This window comes from Lissotriton helveticus, assembly GCF_964261635.1.
Source record: "Lissotriton helveticus chromosome 1_1 unlocalized genomic scaffold, aLisHel1.1 SUPER_1_unloc_14, whole genome shotgun sequence".
NCBI classification, from domain to species: Eukaryota; Metazoa; Chordata; class Amphibia; order Caudata; family Salamandridae; genus Lissotriton; species Lissotriton helveticus.
Window position 1 is genome coordinate 1,911,836 of NW_027611653.1, and position 17,435 is coordinate 1,929,270.

Sequence of the window (17,435 nt, forward strand, 5' to 3'; positions counted from 1 at the left end):
GTCTGCATAAGTGACTCATATTTCTCCCAGTACAACAATTGGAAGTGGTGTGAACCATGCATGTTTCAATTAAATACTATGCATGAATATTAAACAGAGGAATGTATTGTGGAAAGTCAAAAGAGCAGATCAAATGCCACTTTCCAAATTTCAAAGGAACTGTGCCAGTGGCGGCTCACCCGTAGGGGCGTATCAATATGGAAAAGTCTTTCTCAATGTGCTTTTTTATCGTCTGATAATCTTTTTCGTATTGTTCCTGTGTGGGTTACCAGTTCCAGGGCCAGACTGAAAGAATTTGTATTTCAGTAAATCGTTGGAAACACTGCAAACTCTGCTGTTCCATAGTGTTTGTTAAAAAGAAATGTTGAGGTTAGATAATTGTATGCATGTCGCCGGATGTTAACTTTTTCTGTAGCCATTATCTTAAAATAACTTTCAGAGATAGCATTGAATTCAGTTTGCCCACAACATCAATGATGCAGACAGAAGGTTTATTAGTGGATAAAGTTCATAATGAAAGACCACACTGTCTAGTATTTTATTAATCATAATTATGACTATTAGATCGAATTCTAAAAAACATATTTTTCAAAACATTTTCATGTAAAAGAGTCATGCCGTATAGATTTCAAAAGGAAAGTGATCCACGTCATTATTTAATATCCATGTTGCTTAAAATAATGAGCACGAGCCACTACATCATTGGAAAAGCCATTCTCCACGTCTGCATAGCTTTTGATGCGTACAATGCCAAAATTATATGCAGCAATTCCACCTACAATTAAAACACAGAAATAAACTTCATTAATTTTTTGCAAGTTTGTGTAACACACACATTTTTTAAAAATCAATTAAATAATACAGGCTTCTCTGTTTCTTATATAGGTCACGTGGGTAGAGAGCGGACTTTGCTCCAATGTTGCTGAGACAATATTGACCAGCCACAGTTTTTGGAGATAAGTATGGCACCTCAGAAGAAAGGGGAATGAAACATGCACTGCTTGGCCATGGTGGCTTCCAGAGCGCGAATGGGCACGCCACTGACATAACTCTCTCAAACAACCCACAGCTGATCCCACGCCGCTGGTTAACTTTCCCCTAATATCCCTTTGGCATTTCATTTCTAAACCCACCAAATCTCTGTACATTTGCTACTTGACACATTTATACAAGAGTGTGGCCTACTAGATACTGCCCAAGCAGGTCTGCACAAGGGGTTAGGGCCATTCTGGCCTCTTTCTCTTTTCTTCATAATCTCATTCTGATTCTGGACGATAGCAGTACTTCCACCCTGGTCCTTTTAGACCTTTTCGGTGCATTCAGATAGTCTCTTAATTTTCTCAATCATCTCTGGAGATGACGGTGAGAGAACGTGCTGTGGAATGTATGAGCTTGTGTGTTACTGATTGCACCCTGCAGCACATTGCTGATTGCACCCTTCAGCACATTGTTGATTGCACCCTTCAGCACATTGTTGATTGCACCCTTCAGAACATTGCTGATTGCACCCTTCAGCACATTGCTGTTTGCTCCCTTCAGCACATTGCTGATTGCACCCTTCAGCACATTGCTGATTGCACCCTTTAGCACATTGCTGAATGCACCCTTCAGCACATTGCTGATTGCACCCTTCAGCACATTGCTGATTGCACCCTTCAGCACATTGCTGATAGCACATTGCTGATTGCACCCTTCAGCACATTGCTGATTGCTCCCTTCAGCACATTGCTGATTGCTCCATTCGGCACATTGCTGATTGCTCCCTTCAGCACATTGCCGATTGCACCCTTCAGCACATTGCCGATTGCTCCCTTCAGCACATTGCTGATTGCACCCTTCAGCACATTGCTGATAGCACATTGCTGATTGCACCCTTCAGCACATTGCTGATTGCTCCCTTCAGCACATTGCTGATAGCACATTGCTGATTGCACCCTTCAGCACATTGCTGATTGCACCCTTCAGCACATTGCTGATTGCTCCCTTCAGCACATTGCTGATTGCTCCCTTCGGCACATTGCTGATTGCTCCCTTCAGCACATTGCCGATTGCATTCTTCAGCACATTGCTGATTGCATCCTTCAGCATATTTCTGATTGCACCCTTTAGCACTTTGCTGATTGCACCCTTCGGCACATTGCTGATTGCACCCTTCAGCACATTGCTGATTGCACCCTTCAGCACATTGCTGATTGCTCCCTTCCTCTGAATCTACAACGAAGCCGACAACATGCAGCTACTCCTTATGATTAACAACTCACTCAGAAAGCCTTTCAAAACACAATGCTATTCATCCGTGATTGGATAAACAGCAATCATCTAAAGTTAAATTCTGAAAAAACTGAACTTGTCATAACCAGAAACAAGTATGGTTTTTGTGTCCCTCATTTTAGCCTCCAGTGATGGGCGTTCCCCCACAACCCAAGAAATCAGTAAAACGTCTCAGAGTCCTTTCTATGAAGCCCCTGCTAGGAGTGGTCACTTCTTCCTGTTTCTTGCAACTCTGAAGAATCAGGAAAATCAGGAAACTCCTTACCTTTGAGGCCTTTGCCCTGGTCACCTCTAGGATAGACTACGCAAACTCTCTCTACCTGGGCCTCCCAAAGAACCTCAATCGGCTCGGAACCAGCCAGCCAGGTTCATTTCCCATCAACACAGACACTGTCACATTACACTTCTGATGAGACAAATACACTGACTTCCTGTAGAACAAAGGACCGTCTTCAAGACAGGCTGCATCATTTTTAAATCTTTTCATGGAAGAAACCCAGCTTTCATATCTCCCCAAAACAAAAAAAAACATTTGCAACCATAACCTAAGAACCATCCGCATGAACCTTCTCACAATTGCGAAATTTAAAAAGAACAGAATGTGAGGTTCCATATTTTCTGGGCAATTGGGCATAATATCGAATTTTAAATATCGAATTGCAGTATTATCAAAGTAATAATATCGGTATTACCATTATATCGAAGTTAATAATATCAATGTTAAAAATATCGTTTTCTTTATCTTCAAAAATATTGAAGTACAAATTATCGAATCAGCAATATCGTTTGTAGATAATATTGTTTTTTTATTGTAAAAAATATCGAAAATAAAAATATAGAATGTGTAAAATATCGTTTTTGTTAAATATCAAAATAGTATTTATTGATATTAATTTATTATTACTTTGATTGTATTAATATATGTATGAAATTGTATATACATTTATTTTGTAAAATATGTTTAAGGGTTGGGGTGTTGGGTTATTAGGGGATTAGGGTGGGGAGTGTTTTAAAAATATTAGTATAAAATCACACATTAATTTAAAAAAAATGTACATTTGAAATTTAAATTTAATGTTGAAATTATATGTTTGTTTAAGGAGCGGGATATTGAGTTATTAGGGGATAAGGGTGGGGAGTGTTTTAAAAATATTAGTTTAACATTACGAATTAATTAAAGATTTATAAAATAAAAATTATTTTAAACTAAGAAATGTAATTGTCATTTTGGATATATAATTTTGTTTTAGAAGCGGGATGTTGGGTTATTAGGGGACAAGGGTGTGGAGTGTTTTAAAAATATTAGTATAAAATTAGAAGTTTAAATAAAATTTTGAAATTTTAAATTAATTTAAAATAGGAAATTTAAAATTAAATTCTAAATTATCCTTTTGTTTTAGGAGTGGGTTGTTGGATTATTAGGGGATATGGGTGGGGATTATGTTTAAACAATATTTGTAGAAAATTAAATCTTAAATTGAAATTGTGAAATAAAATTATTTCAAATATGAAATGATATTTTATATTCAAAAATAGGTTTCTTATTTAGGAGTGGATTGTTGGGCTATTAGGGGATAAGAGTGGTGAAATTATTTGAAAAATAATTTATATTTATAATTTTACATTTAAATTACTAACATTTATAGAGTACTGGAATAATGTTTTATGGTAGGAAAAGGGTGAGCTAGTTATAATATTATATAAGTAATGTTTATTGTCTGGCATTTTTACAGAATTAATAATTATTGGGTTTTGATTAGTTATTTATATGTTTACTCACCAGCATTTTGCTAAACTTAATATTGAATGGAGTGGGATTAGTAAACAATATAAGGTTAATGTCCAGCACCTTCCATGAGTTAATAATAACTGGAGTGAGAATAGTAAATTATATAAGGTTAATGTCCAGCATCTTCCATGACTTTGTCCTAACTGGAGTGGGAATAGTAAATTATATATGGTTAATGTCCAGTAACTTCAATGTCTGATATTTAACTGGGTTGGGAATAGTAAATTATATATGTTCATGTACATATTTTTTTTAATTTATTTGTAATTTATGTAAGATTTTAATATTACATATATGTTATTTGCTGTCTGTTTACTAAATTTATATAAATAAATGTAGGAATATTACAATATGTGTTTTTATATGCGAACAAATATAAGAGGTTTTTATTATGTGCAGTGATAATGTATTTGCATTGTGTAATTGTTGTATATTTTAAAATGTACTAAGAAAAAAATACATATTTATAGTAATTTAAGATACTACATTTATCAAATAAATACATTTAAGTAAAATAGTAAATCATATTACATGCATATAAAAATAACTAGACATTTTTAATTTTATACAAGCTTTATTTTTGTAGAAGTAGGTAGAAAGAAAGAAATAATACATTTTTATTCACAGCATGGAATACATATTAGTAAAAACACAGAAAACAGGTACATTTTTGTTTAAGGACCAATATTTATTTTGTACACATTTATTAGTTAATGCAATATTTTTATGATTTTTTTATGGTATAATCACATTTTATTACAGAAGTAGTAATATTTTGAGACACAAACCATATCTTTTTCATTATTTTAGAACAGTTGTTGGAAAATCATAATATATTTATTCAATTAATATAAACAATTTTTGAATATATATGCATAACATAAAAGATTGTATATTTGATATTTAAGAAATATTGTAACATTATAATGCTGTAGTTAACAATTTTTTACATTTTGAGAAAATATTAACATCATGACATGTTATTATAATTGTAATGTATATTTTAATATATACAATACGGAGGCCACCCCCTTTTCTAATCCCCTCTCCTTAACTCAGCTTCCCTCTATACCCGAAGAAGACTTCCGCTCCCTCCTTAACAAAGTCTCATCTGGTTCCCCCACTGACTGCTGCCCTCCGGCGATTCTCCGGGCAGCTTTTTCGGCCTGCCCTGCCCCCCCACTTGCACTATTGAACAATTCTCTTTTGCTCGGTGAGGTCCCCAGTGAGTTCAAGAACGCCGAAGTGGTCCCTATATTAAAAAAAAACAACGCCGACCCCTCGGTATTGGGCAATTTCCATCCCATCTCCCTTCTTCCTTACCTGAGTAAGGTACTTGAGACACATGTGACCAGTGTCCTCAGCTCCTTCATTGAGGATTCCAACTTTCTAGACTCCCAGCAAGCCGGGTTTAGACCTGCCCATTCGACAGAGGCTGTTATCCTATCCGTCATGGAGGAACTCCGCAAAGGCGCTGACTCCAACACCAGTCAAGCCTTAGTGCTCTTAGATCTGTCGGCAGCCTTTGACACGGTCGACCACACCATCTTGGTCGACCGTGTCAAAGAGGTGGGCATCAGTGGGACGGCCCTTAACTGGGTCCGTTCCTTCCTGGCGGACCGTCACCAATCGGTCCGTCTTTCCCAATTCACGGCCCGCAGGACGAGGCTCACCTGTGGTGTCCCACAGGGGTCGTCTCTGTCACCCCTCCTCTTTAATCTGTATCTCACCCCCCTGATCCGCTCCCTCCGCGGTAGGAATGTCACTGCATTTAACTATGCAGATGACATTCAGCTCGTCTTCAAGCTTGACTCCTCGGACGAAGCGGTTCAAGATTTTCAATCCACCCTCTGCCATATCAGTAATTGGATGGGAGTTCATCATCTCAAACTTAACCCCGACAAGACAGAGCTTGTTCTTGTCGGAGGCCCATCCAATCCCTGGAATCCAACTTTCTGGCCCCTTTCCCTTGGTCCCCCTCCACACCCTGCTGACAAAGTGAAAAGCCTAGGGGTTTATATCTCCCAGGACCTCTCTATGAAGCACCAGATCAGTGCCACAGTGTCCTCCTGTTTTTTCCAGCTCAGGAAGATTCGGAAAATAGCCCACTTTCTGACTACTGAAGCCCTCACTTTAGCACTGTTGGCACTCGTCATATCTCGGATTAACTATGCCAACGCTCTGTATGCTGGCATTCCACAATACCAAATCAACAGACTGCAGCTGATACAGAATCAGGCCGCTCGCCTGATTTATCACCAACCTAAACATCACCACGTCCTTCCCCTCCTTAAAGCCCTCCATTGGCTTCCAGTCTCAGAGCGCTGTAAGTTTAAATTGGGCTGCCTGACCCATAAATCTCTGGCCGGTACCGGTCCCTCTTTTATCTCCTCTCTTCTACTTCCTTATGCTCCCTCTAGGCACCTTCGATCCTCTCATCTTGCGCTCCTTCAGACCCCCCGGTTCAGACGCAAAAAACACGGTGGTCTTAGATTCTCCTTCTTGGCACCTTCATTCTGGAACTCTCTCCCGTTGGAACTAAGACTTTCTCCCTCCTACCCTCACTTCAGGTCTCTCCTTAAAACCCACCTCTTCCGCTGCATCTACACGTAAGCCTTCCCCTTCCCGTCCTCCACCTCTCATTGAACAAAGTGACCAGCGCCAAGAAACCGTCCGGTGAATGTCGCGCTTTACAAATAACTTTTACATTACATTTTACATTACATTACATTACATTACAATATTAATAATATGAATTATTACATTGTTGCATTGCATGGTAAATTTACTTTTATATTTGTACATAATTAATACGTATTTTTAATAATGTTTAGAATGAAAAATATACATATATACATATATAATAATAATAATAATAATAATAATAATAATATGTTTATATTAATTATTATTATAATTTTACAAAGTGTAATAAATTAAAAAGATATTTTTCCATACAAAGAAATAATTGTAAAGTATAAGAAAAATATATGTAACATTTACAGTTTACTATAATGCATGTTTTTAACCTTCTTCATTTATTTTAATATATTTAAGCAGCCATTTTAATTTCCCAGTGACTATTTTGTAACCGCATAATGTTATTTTAGGTCAATCAGAACCAGGGAAGCATGCGGTTGGAAGCTGCATCGCATCAAGCAAGGTAAGTGGAATTCTAATTATTATATATATTTTAATATTTATGTTTAAGTCTAGTTAGGATGTATATAGTGTATTTATTGTTAGGTTGTCACGTTTTTGTTGTGCTGTAGGTGTTAGTTATATTTTAGTGAGATGTCGTGAGTTAGTGTTTGAGGCCTAGTGTAGATAGATGATATTGTGACGAAATATGTCTTGTTCTGTTATTTTAAATTAATGTTATTGTATTTAATTAATGTATTTGGGTGTATTTGTGTGGGTGGGTATACTTGTGACATTTTTTGCAGGTTACTTTTAATCGATTTTACGATGGAGAGAAAGACGCTTTTTTTTAAAGTAGTGTGTATTATTTGGTTCAACTAATATTGTTATCACACTTTCTTTAATTTTTCGGGATTTCCAGGAGCGATTTTTATATTTACAGATAGATGCAAGGATTATTACTTGTTGGAATACTTTGTCTACGGTACATAAATCGTAAGTCATATTTTTTTGGGTGGGAACTGTTAATTAATTATGATATAATTATGATATGATATGATATTATGATATTGTGATAAATAATATTTAATTGTAAATACATATTTATTATATTAAAGATATATATATGACAATGACATATTATTTGTGAAAAGATAATATTAATTTATGTGTGCAAAATGTTTGTTTTGTGGACATTTTTTTTTTAAATAGCTGTGAAAATGTAGTTTTTAAGATGGTTTTGGCTATTAGGAATAGGTACTCTAGGCCTCTTGTTGATGGGTATAGGGTAACCTGACTTTGGAGTAGCTCAAATATTTTTTTAGATTGTTTCATTAATTTTGGACCTATTTGAGTCACAGATTGTTCCATCCGTAATTCTTGATAGTTTTGTTCTTTCTGTATAGATTCCAGTAGTTTCTGTAGGGTAGGTTTCCCTCTGCGTGTTGTTGCTTGGAAGGCATTATGCCATCCTTCAACATCATAATTTGTTTTGGATTCTTTGTTTAAGGTACTTAGGTACACATTCCACCAAGGAATGTGGAACTTAGGCTGCCTTCTATGCCCTGATCTATGCAGTCTTCCCACCCGGGTGTCCTCAAAGTAGTCTAGGAGTGGGGATAATTTGTCTTCGTTCCATTTGTAGTAGTGGCTTTCTATTAGAATATTGTAGTGCTCTGCTACATCAGTCACGGGTACATATGCTAGTGCTATTAGTTTTTTTAACTTGGTAGGTGAAAGTACTATCTGTAGCATATTGTAAACTTAGGGTTGATTTTTGCAAATGTCTCCAGAGACTTTGGTAAAAATGATAATAGCAAACCTGGATTGCTGTGTGTGGATACATTTTTTGTGTAGCATTTATCATGGCTAATTCAAAATCAATAATTAATTTTTAAGGAAAATAAATATTGCTTTCTTGTTTTATTTTAGTTAGTTTATCTATGTAGGTAGTTTGCGTTTATTTGGTAACAGGGAATAGATTAATGGCATGTTTGAATGTTGGTATAGTCCATGCACTGTGTACAGCTGGTAGAATGGTTTGGTAGCTGGTAGAATGGATGCTCCATCCATCTTCCAGGTATCACATTGCTGTAATTTAATTTCATTGTTTGCAGTAGTAAACAGAATTATCCTTTTATCAGGGCATTTGTTATAAAAAACAAAATGGTTCTTTAGTGAGAGTAATGCTTAATTCAGGGGGGATAAGTACTTCTTGAAAAGTTTTAGGCGCAGGTACAGTATTTGTAGTTGCTTTTTTCTGTCTTGCAATAGTTCTTTTTAAAGACTCTATGGAGGGTAATTGGTCTGACGCATATGAGGTACCTTTAATAATTTCTCTTTGAGTATTAGGGAGGTGGGTTTATCAGTACTAGTGTTTGCTTCTTTAATACTTTCCAGAGCCTCTCTAACCTCAATCTCTGTTATATTTGGGGGGTGAGTATGTTCTTTTACAGAAAGAAGAGTAGTTTCATGAGTAATAGCGCTTCCATATCAGTTGTTAGAGTAGTATGTGCTACACTTCCAAAACACTTTGAGACCAGTTTGTTTCTCCTGTGTATAGACATAACCCATATAACATGTCCATCATCATCATCATCATAACGTCTTTATTTCGATTATAAAACCATAAAAGACATTTACAAACAATGGTGGATGAGTTCATTAAAAAATACAATGCTATAAATAATTAAAACATACACAATGAACCCTTCAAAAAAGTATTACACCACGACCCAAGACTCTTAATATAAAACAGTGATTATTATGGGCAATATAACTAGAATTAAGGCAGAAGGCCACACATCATCTAACACTTGATACAAATATAAAGGGTGGAGACAATTCATACTACCCCATGGCTAAAGACACTAAGACAGACCAGAACAGTGAACCCTAAGTTTGTAAGCCTGAATCCTCCACGCCCACCCTAGGAATTTAGCGATGGCAATAAGTGTAGCCTCCTGAGGACTTGTCTGTAAAATCCTTATGGCTTCAAATGCAATCCTTGTGCCAATGATAAGACAAATGGGTCTAAGCCATTACCTCCTCAGTTGGCTATATGCCGAGCAAACAAATAACATGTGGGGAATTGTTTCCGGGTATGCCAGACACATCGGGCATTGATCTGTTGTAGGCCTGTGCCATCTACTGGAAAAGGCTCTTATAGGCAGTGAGCCTACCCTAAACTGATAATAGAGGTTCCCATCCTGTGGTTTTAAAATAAAGTCCCATTAGGGTTCAAACACAGCTTCATGCTTTATTGATAGGAAGTCTCTAGTTAGGGAAGGACCAGTTATAGAACAAAATGTTTCACCTTCATGAAATCCATGTAAGCGGCCTAAAACTCCTTTTTAGATGGGAAAGGGGTCGAATCTGGATACTCCCACAGGATACCCCTCTCTGTAGCTGTCAGGGTGTTTTGAATATGCTGTAGCCATCTGATCTTCGTTAGTGAGCCTTCCCCTCTGAAATCAAGAAGGGCTCTAGCATAGGGTACTAACTCAGGGGTAACCCACAGCCTTCTCCAGAAGGCTATAGGACTAAATCTAACTAGTTCCTCTAGATGATGACAGTGTTAAAGATTGCACAGGAACAGCTTGATGACTATAAGAATATTTATTGTCAGCAGCACAGCAACAGAGAACGCAGCTACTTGGCATACAGGAACAGAATAACTGACCTGAAGCCTATCAGCCAGTAAGATTCTAAAGCAAACTCAAAGCATAACAAGGAAAGCTTAAAGGTACAGCATAACATAAAATGTGAATGAGAATGTAACACATCTCCTTTCATTAGAAAACAAATAATAAAATAAGGAAACATAGATTAAGAAACATAGTCATCAAATTTCTTGGGAACGCATCTTGGTCGAACAGACGTCTTGACTCTAGATGCAACCGACCCCTTTGTTACTTGTTGTGAAAAGGGATACATGGTATGATGAACAATGGGACATTTAGCAACCCGTTTGATGTTCCACAACTTGCCATCTTGGGTGATAACACTATTGTTCAACACCCTTACCACTTTCATTGGTTTGCCAAATTTATTAGAACATTTTGTTATACAACCTGGTCTTTTAATTCTAACCCAATCACCCACAGAGAAATTCGGAGTTTTGACATTCCATCTATTATCATACCACAATTTTGTTTTAGCTTGTTTACTTTCAACTTTTTGAGCAACCTGTTCATCCAATTCCTTTGAAAACAATGTATTAGAACATTTATGTCTGAACCACCAAGGACAAATAGTTGAAGCAGGATCTCGTCCTTAGAGAAGACGGAAAGGACTAACCTCAGTGGTTGAATGCGGAGTAATCCTATAAAGCCAAAGTTTTTCTCTCAATAAATTTTTCCTATAACTACCAGACTTAACAACATCAGAAATAAACCCTTTCAAGACCCTATGAAAGCGTTCTACTAAATTATTTTCATGAGGTTCATAGACAGACACAGTATGATGTTTAATGTTATGTAGTTTAAGAAAATTCTCCATCTCTAATGAGGTAAGTTGAACCCCATTATCAGTGAAAATTTTTGAAGGACACCCCTTTCTAGAAAAAACTTCTTTAAAAAACTCTATTACCATATTAGTAGAGGCAGAAGAAACAAATTTGACTTCTGGCCATTTAGAGTGGTAGTCCATCAGTACAAAAGCATAGCGAGAATCACTTGGAAGACACATAAAAGGACCAGAAATATTAAATGCTATTTTCTTCCAAGGATCAATGGGCCAGGAGGTATTCTTCAAAGGAGGAACATTGACTCTTAACATTTTGTCATTTCCCATGCAAACTGCACAATCCCTTACCTTTCGATCAACCATCCGATTTAAACCTGGTCACCAAAAATAATTTCTTATTAACCATTTCATTGCAGACATTCCTGGATGAATTTTATGTGCCAAATCCAAAATAACATTTTGCATGGAAAAAGGTGGTACACATTTTCCAGATTTAAAAACCAAATTGTTCTCAAGCTCTAACTCACTAAAAACATTGAACATTGGCATAAAGTTTTCTGTAAAATTTTTCTTATCAGGCCAACCCTCTAAAATATATTTTTTATAGTCTGTATTGAAAGGTCTTGATTATCTGCAGATTCCTACATTTCTTCAGAAATGTCATTAAAAGAATCTAATAATACATCTTGTAAACAAGTGACCACCTCAGTATCATCCATAATATTGCTGCAAACTGTTTTACAAGGATGACGAGACATGAAATCTGCAACCACATTTTTTTTTCCTGGAACAAACTCAGGTGTAAAAGAATATTCCTGTAGTCTAGAAGTCAACCTGGAAATACGTGCAGTGGAATTCCACCCACCTCCTGGAGAAAGAATATTAACTAACGATTTATGATCCGTTCTTAACACAAACTTACTGCCCCAAATATAGTTCCTGAAATGTTCGATCGCCCACACACAAGCTAAAAGCTCTTTCTTTATAACGGCATACCTGTGATCAGTTTCATTAAGGGTGCGAGATGCAAAACACACATTCCATTCCTCCTTGCCACAGACTTGAGACAACACAGAACCAATGCCATACATGCTGGCATCTACTGTGATTATACACGTTTTGTTTAAACAAAAAGGTCTAAGTGTTGGGGCATGCAAAATATCTGACTTAATTAGCTCAAAAGCAGATTGTTGTTCACTTTCCCAAACAAAAGCATTACCCTGCCTAAGAAGTTTCCTAAGAGGTTCCATTTTGGTTGCAAAATTGTTAACAAATTTACTGTAATATTCACACATTCCTGCGAATGACAGCAACTGATCTTTATTACTGGGAGGAGGACCTTCGCTTATACCCTCTACATTTGATTTTTTAGGTACAAGACCATCCCCAGACAATGTATGACCTAGATATTCAACTGAGGTTTGGAATAATTTACATTTACTTGACTTTAAAGTCAAACCATTCTCTCTCAATTTGTCACATACACAACGCAAATGTACAACATGTTCCTCATCATTACTAGAATAAATTAAAATGTCATCCTGAAAACACTTGACAAAACGGTCCACATCTCTGAACATATTAAACATAACTCTTTGAAATATCGAGGTCGCCGAAGCTAAACCAAACACCATTCTTGTGTATTGCTATAAGCCTTGAGGAGTGATAAAGGCTGTAAGGCATTTAGAATCATCTGTAAGGGGAATTTGATGATAGGCCGATCTTAAATCGAGGGTGGAAAAAACTTTGGCTCCCTCCAGCATAGAAACTACTTCATTTATATTGGGAAGGGGATAACAGTCCACAATAATAGCCGAATTCAAAGCCCTGAGATCCACACACATCCTCAAACTTTTATCAGGTTTTCTCACTAAAACAATGGGAGAAACCCACTCCGCAGAAACTATGGGTTCGATGATTTTTTCTGAAACTAGTTCATCTAAGGTTCTTTTAAGATCTTCCCTTACATTACTCCCCTTAACTTTTGTCTTACTGGAACAACACCGGATTTAAGTTTTATTTTATGAGAATAGTTTTGAATCATGCCCAACTTATCTGAAAATTCTGATTTGATAAGATTAGTCTTCTTTTCATTCATAAGAGAGGAAATATTCTCAAAAGCAATAGTTTCATCTAGCATTACAGGATCCTTTGCGCGAGGATTAAGTATAATCCCAAATTTCCACTGATCCTTCCACCCAATCACATTCACCCCTTTAACTGCTACATACAGTTTAACCTCACCACAGCTGGGTTTGAAGGTGATATTAACAACAAAATAGCCTAACATATTGATCCTTGAACCCTCAAAACTCACAGCATATATATCAGATGGTAAAATATCTGAAAAATTTAATAAAAGTCCTAAACGCTCATCAAAATATTCCTTAGTAATAATAGTCCAAGGCGAACCTGAATCAGACATGAGGTCAAGTTTTACACATAAAACAAATACTCCACAAGTAGGTTTATTAGTGATTTGACTGTCAACAGAATCATTGACAATTTAAATCTCTTCACTAAGATAAACAACAAACCCTTTATTTTTTTCAATACAACTATCACCACCATCACACGCACATTTGCATACTTTTGTTGACTCCTCAGTAACATAAGCTACTTTACCTTTAGGATTCTGAGCAAACTTCCTTACGTCCCTGCAAACTGTGGAGAAATGTCCTAATCTCCCACACTTCCTGCACTCTTTATTAATAGCAGGACATCAAGCATATGAAGCAACATGTGTTCTGCTACCACATTTAAAACATATCACGGATTTATCAAACCTCTTAAAATACCCAGGATTGATAAATCTATTTGAATTAGATGCAGAGTGTACATTATCACTGACTTGCCCATCTCTATGTTTAACCATACAAACTTCATCAGACTCAGATTTATGTTCACTGTGTTTCTTAACAGTGAGCATCCATTTTTCAGATTTTTAAAGATTTAGCAATGGCAATGGCCTCAGACAACTTGGGATCCCCAAGTTCCCAAAGACGTTCCTGTGTTTTCTTATTCTTAACATGAACGATGATTTGATCTCTCAACATCCAAAGTTACAATGTATAGGTAAAGACCTTAAAGCAGTAATAAATTCATCAAACGATTCCATATCCTGCTGTGCACGAGAATAAAACTTATATTTATTAAGAGCAATGTTGGAAACAGGTTTAAATCTCTTCTCAATCCTAAGTAGTGCTTGTTTATATACATTAGTTCCTTCACCTTCACCATCCCCAGGTGGAATAGGAGGTAAAGCCCTAAAAACCATCTGTCCTTCAGACCCTAAACAGTGCAAAAGAATACTTTTCTTTCTCTCTGCTCCCATACGTTTGCCCTCAATTGCCTTCATGTAATTGAAGAACTCCTCCTTCCAACGTGTCCAAGGAATTGGTGGATCCCCTTTATTTTGTAAAAACTTTTCTGGTGGATCGAATTGCATATTGCAAAAAAATAAAAAAAATAAAAAATATATATATATACTTAAGTCCTTTCACTGAAATAATATTTTCAGTATGACTGATATATTGTCCCAACAAAAAAACTTTTGAAATTAACTCAGTATATCCAGTTATAGCGGGGTTAAAAACTCTGTAAGTATATCCACTGAGCACAATGAGAGCACGACCAGGCTTTCAAAATGTGTTGTCTTTTTTTTTTTTTTTTAAATATGTTGTTCCTGCCTTTATAGTAGCCTTTTATAAATGTCAAATACTTCCAGAGTGTTATTTTTGAATTCATGTAAAAAGTCACTTACTTTAAGAATAATAATAACAACCGATATAAGAGCGATGAAGTCCTGATTACATACTTCCTCTCGGTGAAAGAATTGCTATGGCAACCACAATCTCTTAAAATGGCCACCACGCAGCGTGATGATGTCACCAAAGTCTTGCGCAACCTTGTTCTTGCATTACGTACGTGAACGAGAGAACAACAAGGCTCGCTCCGACACTGTCCAGCTCGCTCCATCACGCTCCAGCTGGCGATGATGAATGCTCAACCTCGCGCTGTCACTGTCAATCACGCTCCAGATGCCGGTAATAAATCAAAAATAAACAAAGATACCATTTCCTTAAAAATTAAGAAATTTAGCCATTCAGTGTTGGTAAGAGTCCCTCATGTGGCGTTTTCATCCAAATTAATCTTGTATCTTCCTTAAGACGAAGATACGATCCGTTTCTTTCTTGATTGAAGGATTGAGTCCATCAAATTAAGACTCCACGTCTGTGCTGCTGTAAATCCTTGAAATGTAGGTGGTTTTCCCATCCTCGTCACCAAATTTTGTTAGAGATTGCACAGGAACAGCTTGATGATTATAAGAATATTTATTGTCAGCAGCACAGCAACAGAGAATGCAGCTACTTGGCATACAGGAACAGAATGACTGACCTGAAGCCTAGCAGCCAGTAAGATTCTAAAGCAAACTCAAAGCATAACAAGGAAAGTTTAAAGGTACAGCATTAACATAAAATGTGAATGAGAATGTAACAGACAGCCTAGGTCCAAAAATAAGGGCACCAAAGGGGAAGATTGCGGAAATTCTGTCAAGGCCCTCATTAATTTATTTTGAGCTATGGCCAAACGAGATATGTCCTCATGGCCCCATAATTCTGCGCCGTACAATACAGCGCTTACCACTTTAGTATTGTATGTTGTAAGGGCGGGAGTTATGGGTTTAGTGTCTGACAGCCTATGTTCTTTCAGAAGGACCCCAGCAAGCTGAGCATGCTTCAGAGCAAGCATGTCAATTTGCGGCTTCCAATGCAACTTCCTGTTTAGGGTTATCCCCAGGTAAGTAAACAAATCTGTCTGCTCTAGAGGAACATCATTCATAAAGACTTTGCCCCTGACAACTTTTGATTTGTGGAGAACCATAGATTTCGTCTTATCCACGTTTACTACCAACTCATGATCATGGCAAAACTCTTCAAAACACAACAGTACAACTTGTAGCCCGGATTGGGTCTTAGAAAGTAACAGGATGTCGGCCGCAAACATGACTAGGGGGAATTTCATTCCCCCAAGAGATGGAGCATCACTGGGGCAAGTGGAATAATATTGCACTACCCTGTCTATGACTAGGGAAAACAAGAAAGGTGCGAGAACGCATCCTTGGCGCACGCCCTTTGTCACCAAGAATTTGTCTGTGACCTCAACATGAGAACCTCATCTCACCTGGGCGTTATTGGAATCATGGAGCTTAACTAACATTGCTAGCAGCTCCAGGGGCATCCCCGCTTCTAAATAGGCTCTCCACATTTTATTACGTGGGACAAGGTCAAATGCTGACTTTAAGTCATTGAACGCCGCATATAGCGTGCCACCACCAACGACGGGGACAACCCTCCAGTAGATCATCACAAACCTCAATTTCTGATCAATTGTACTTGTACAGGGCCGGAACCCAGCCTGCATGGGAGATAACATCTTGGCGTCCACTATCCATAATTGGATCCGGCTTAAAACTAGTCTGGCAACAATTTTCTGTATGGAATCTATCAGGCTGATAGGCCTGTAATTACCTGCCACTGCTCAGTCCCCCTTTTTGTAAACTGGTATGATTACCGCACCAGACCATGTGTTGGGGATAAACGCACCACTGGCAATGGAGTTGGCCAAATAGGTGATATAAATCACCCAGTTGACCTTATCATGTACGAATGTTATGTTATGTTATGTTATGGCTATTTGTAAAGCGCAACTGTTACCAAAAAGGTGTCCTGGCGCTGGAAGAAGACCGAAGCAAGGAGTCAAGCCGGATGGGGGGATCAATTGCGTTGGTGAAGATCACTTTGTAAAAAGCCAGGTTTTAAGTGTTTTTCTAAAAATAAGTCCGCAGGCACCCAGTTGGGGCCCGGGGCCCACCTTTTGGAACAAGGGAGAGGACGGTCTCAACCTCAGAGTTGCTAAATGTCAAGGTTGGGATTGTACTAAGTATTTTAAATCCGTCCAAGTCAATGTTGGAATTAGAGAACTGGGACTTAAAATATTCAGCCCACTGATCTGGCGGGACATACTTAATTGGTTTAAATGGTGTCCCGTCGCTCCCCGGTTTCACCCGCTGACAGAAGTTGGTCATATTCTTCTCTTTACTGGCTAGGAAAAGATCGTTCCATTAGTCCTCATCCCACTCTTTTTTGGCCTTAAATTGGGTTGCCTTATAGTTGGCCCTAGCATCCTTCACTACTCCCATATCTTTAGATTTAATGGCCCTGGACATGGCTCTCTGCAGTTTTTATTGTACCAAGAGGCCTTTATT

The 17,435-nt window shown here is 37.4% G+C and overlaps 1 protein-coding gene across 1 annotated transcript in view; it reads right to left on the bottom strand.

Annotated features, from left to right (window-relative positions):
* Positions 1–595: 595 nt before the first annotated feature.
* LOC144805541 (lysozyme g-like) overlaps positions 596–17,435 on the bottom strand; it is a 219,560-nt gene continuing 202,720 nt past the window's right edge. Inside the window, exon 6 of the mRNA XM_078672073.1 lies at positions 596–775. Coding sequence (XP_078528199.1) covers positions 657–775 — 119 coding nt within the window. The 3' untranslated portion in view covers positions 596–656. The remainder of the gene's footprint in view (positions 776–17,435) is intronic.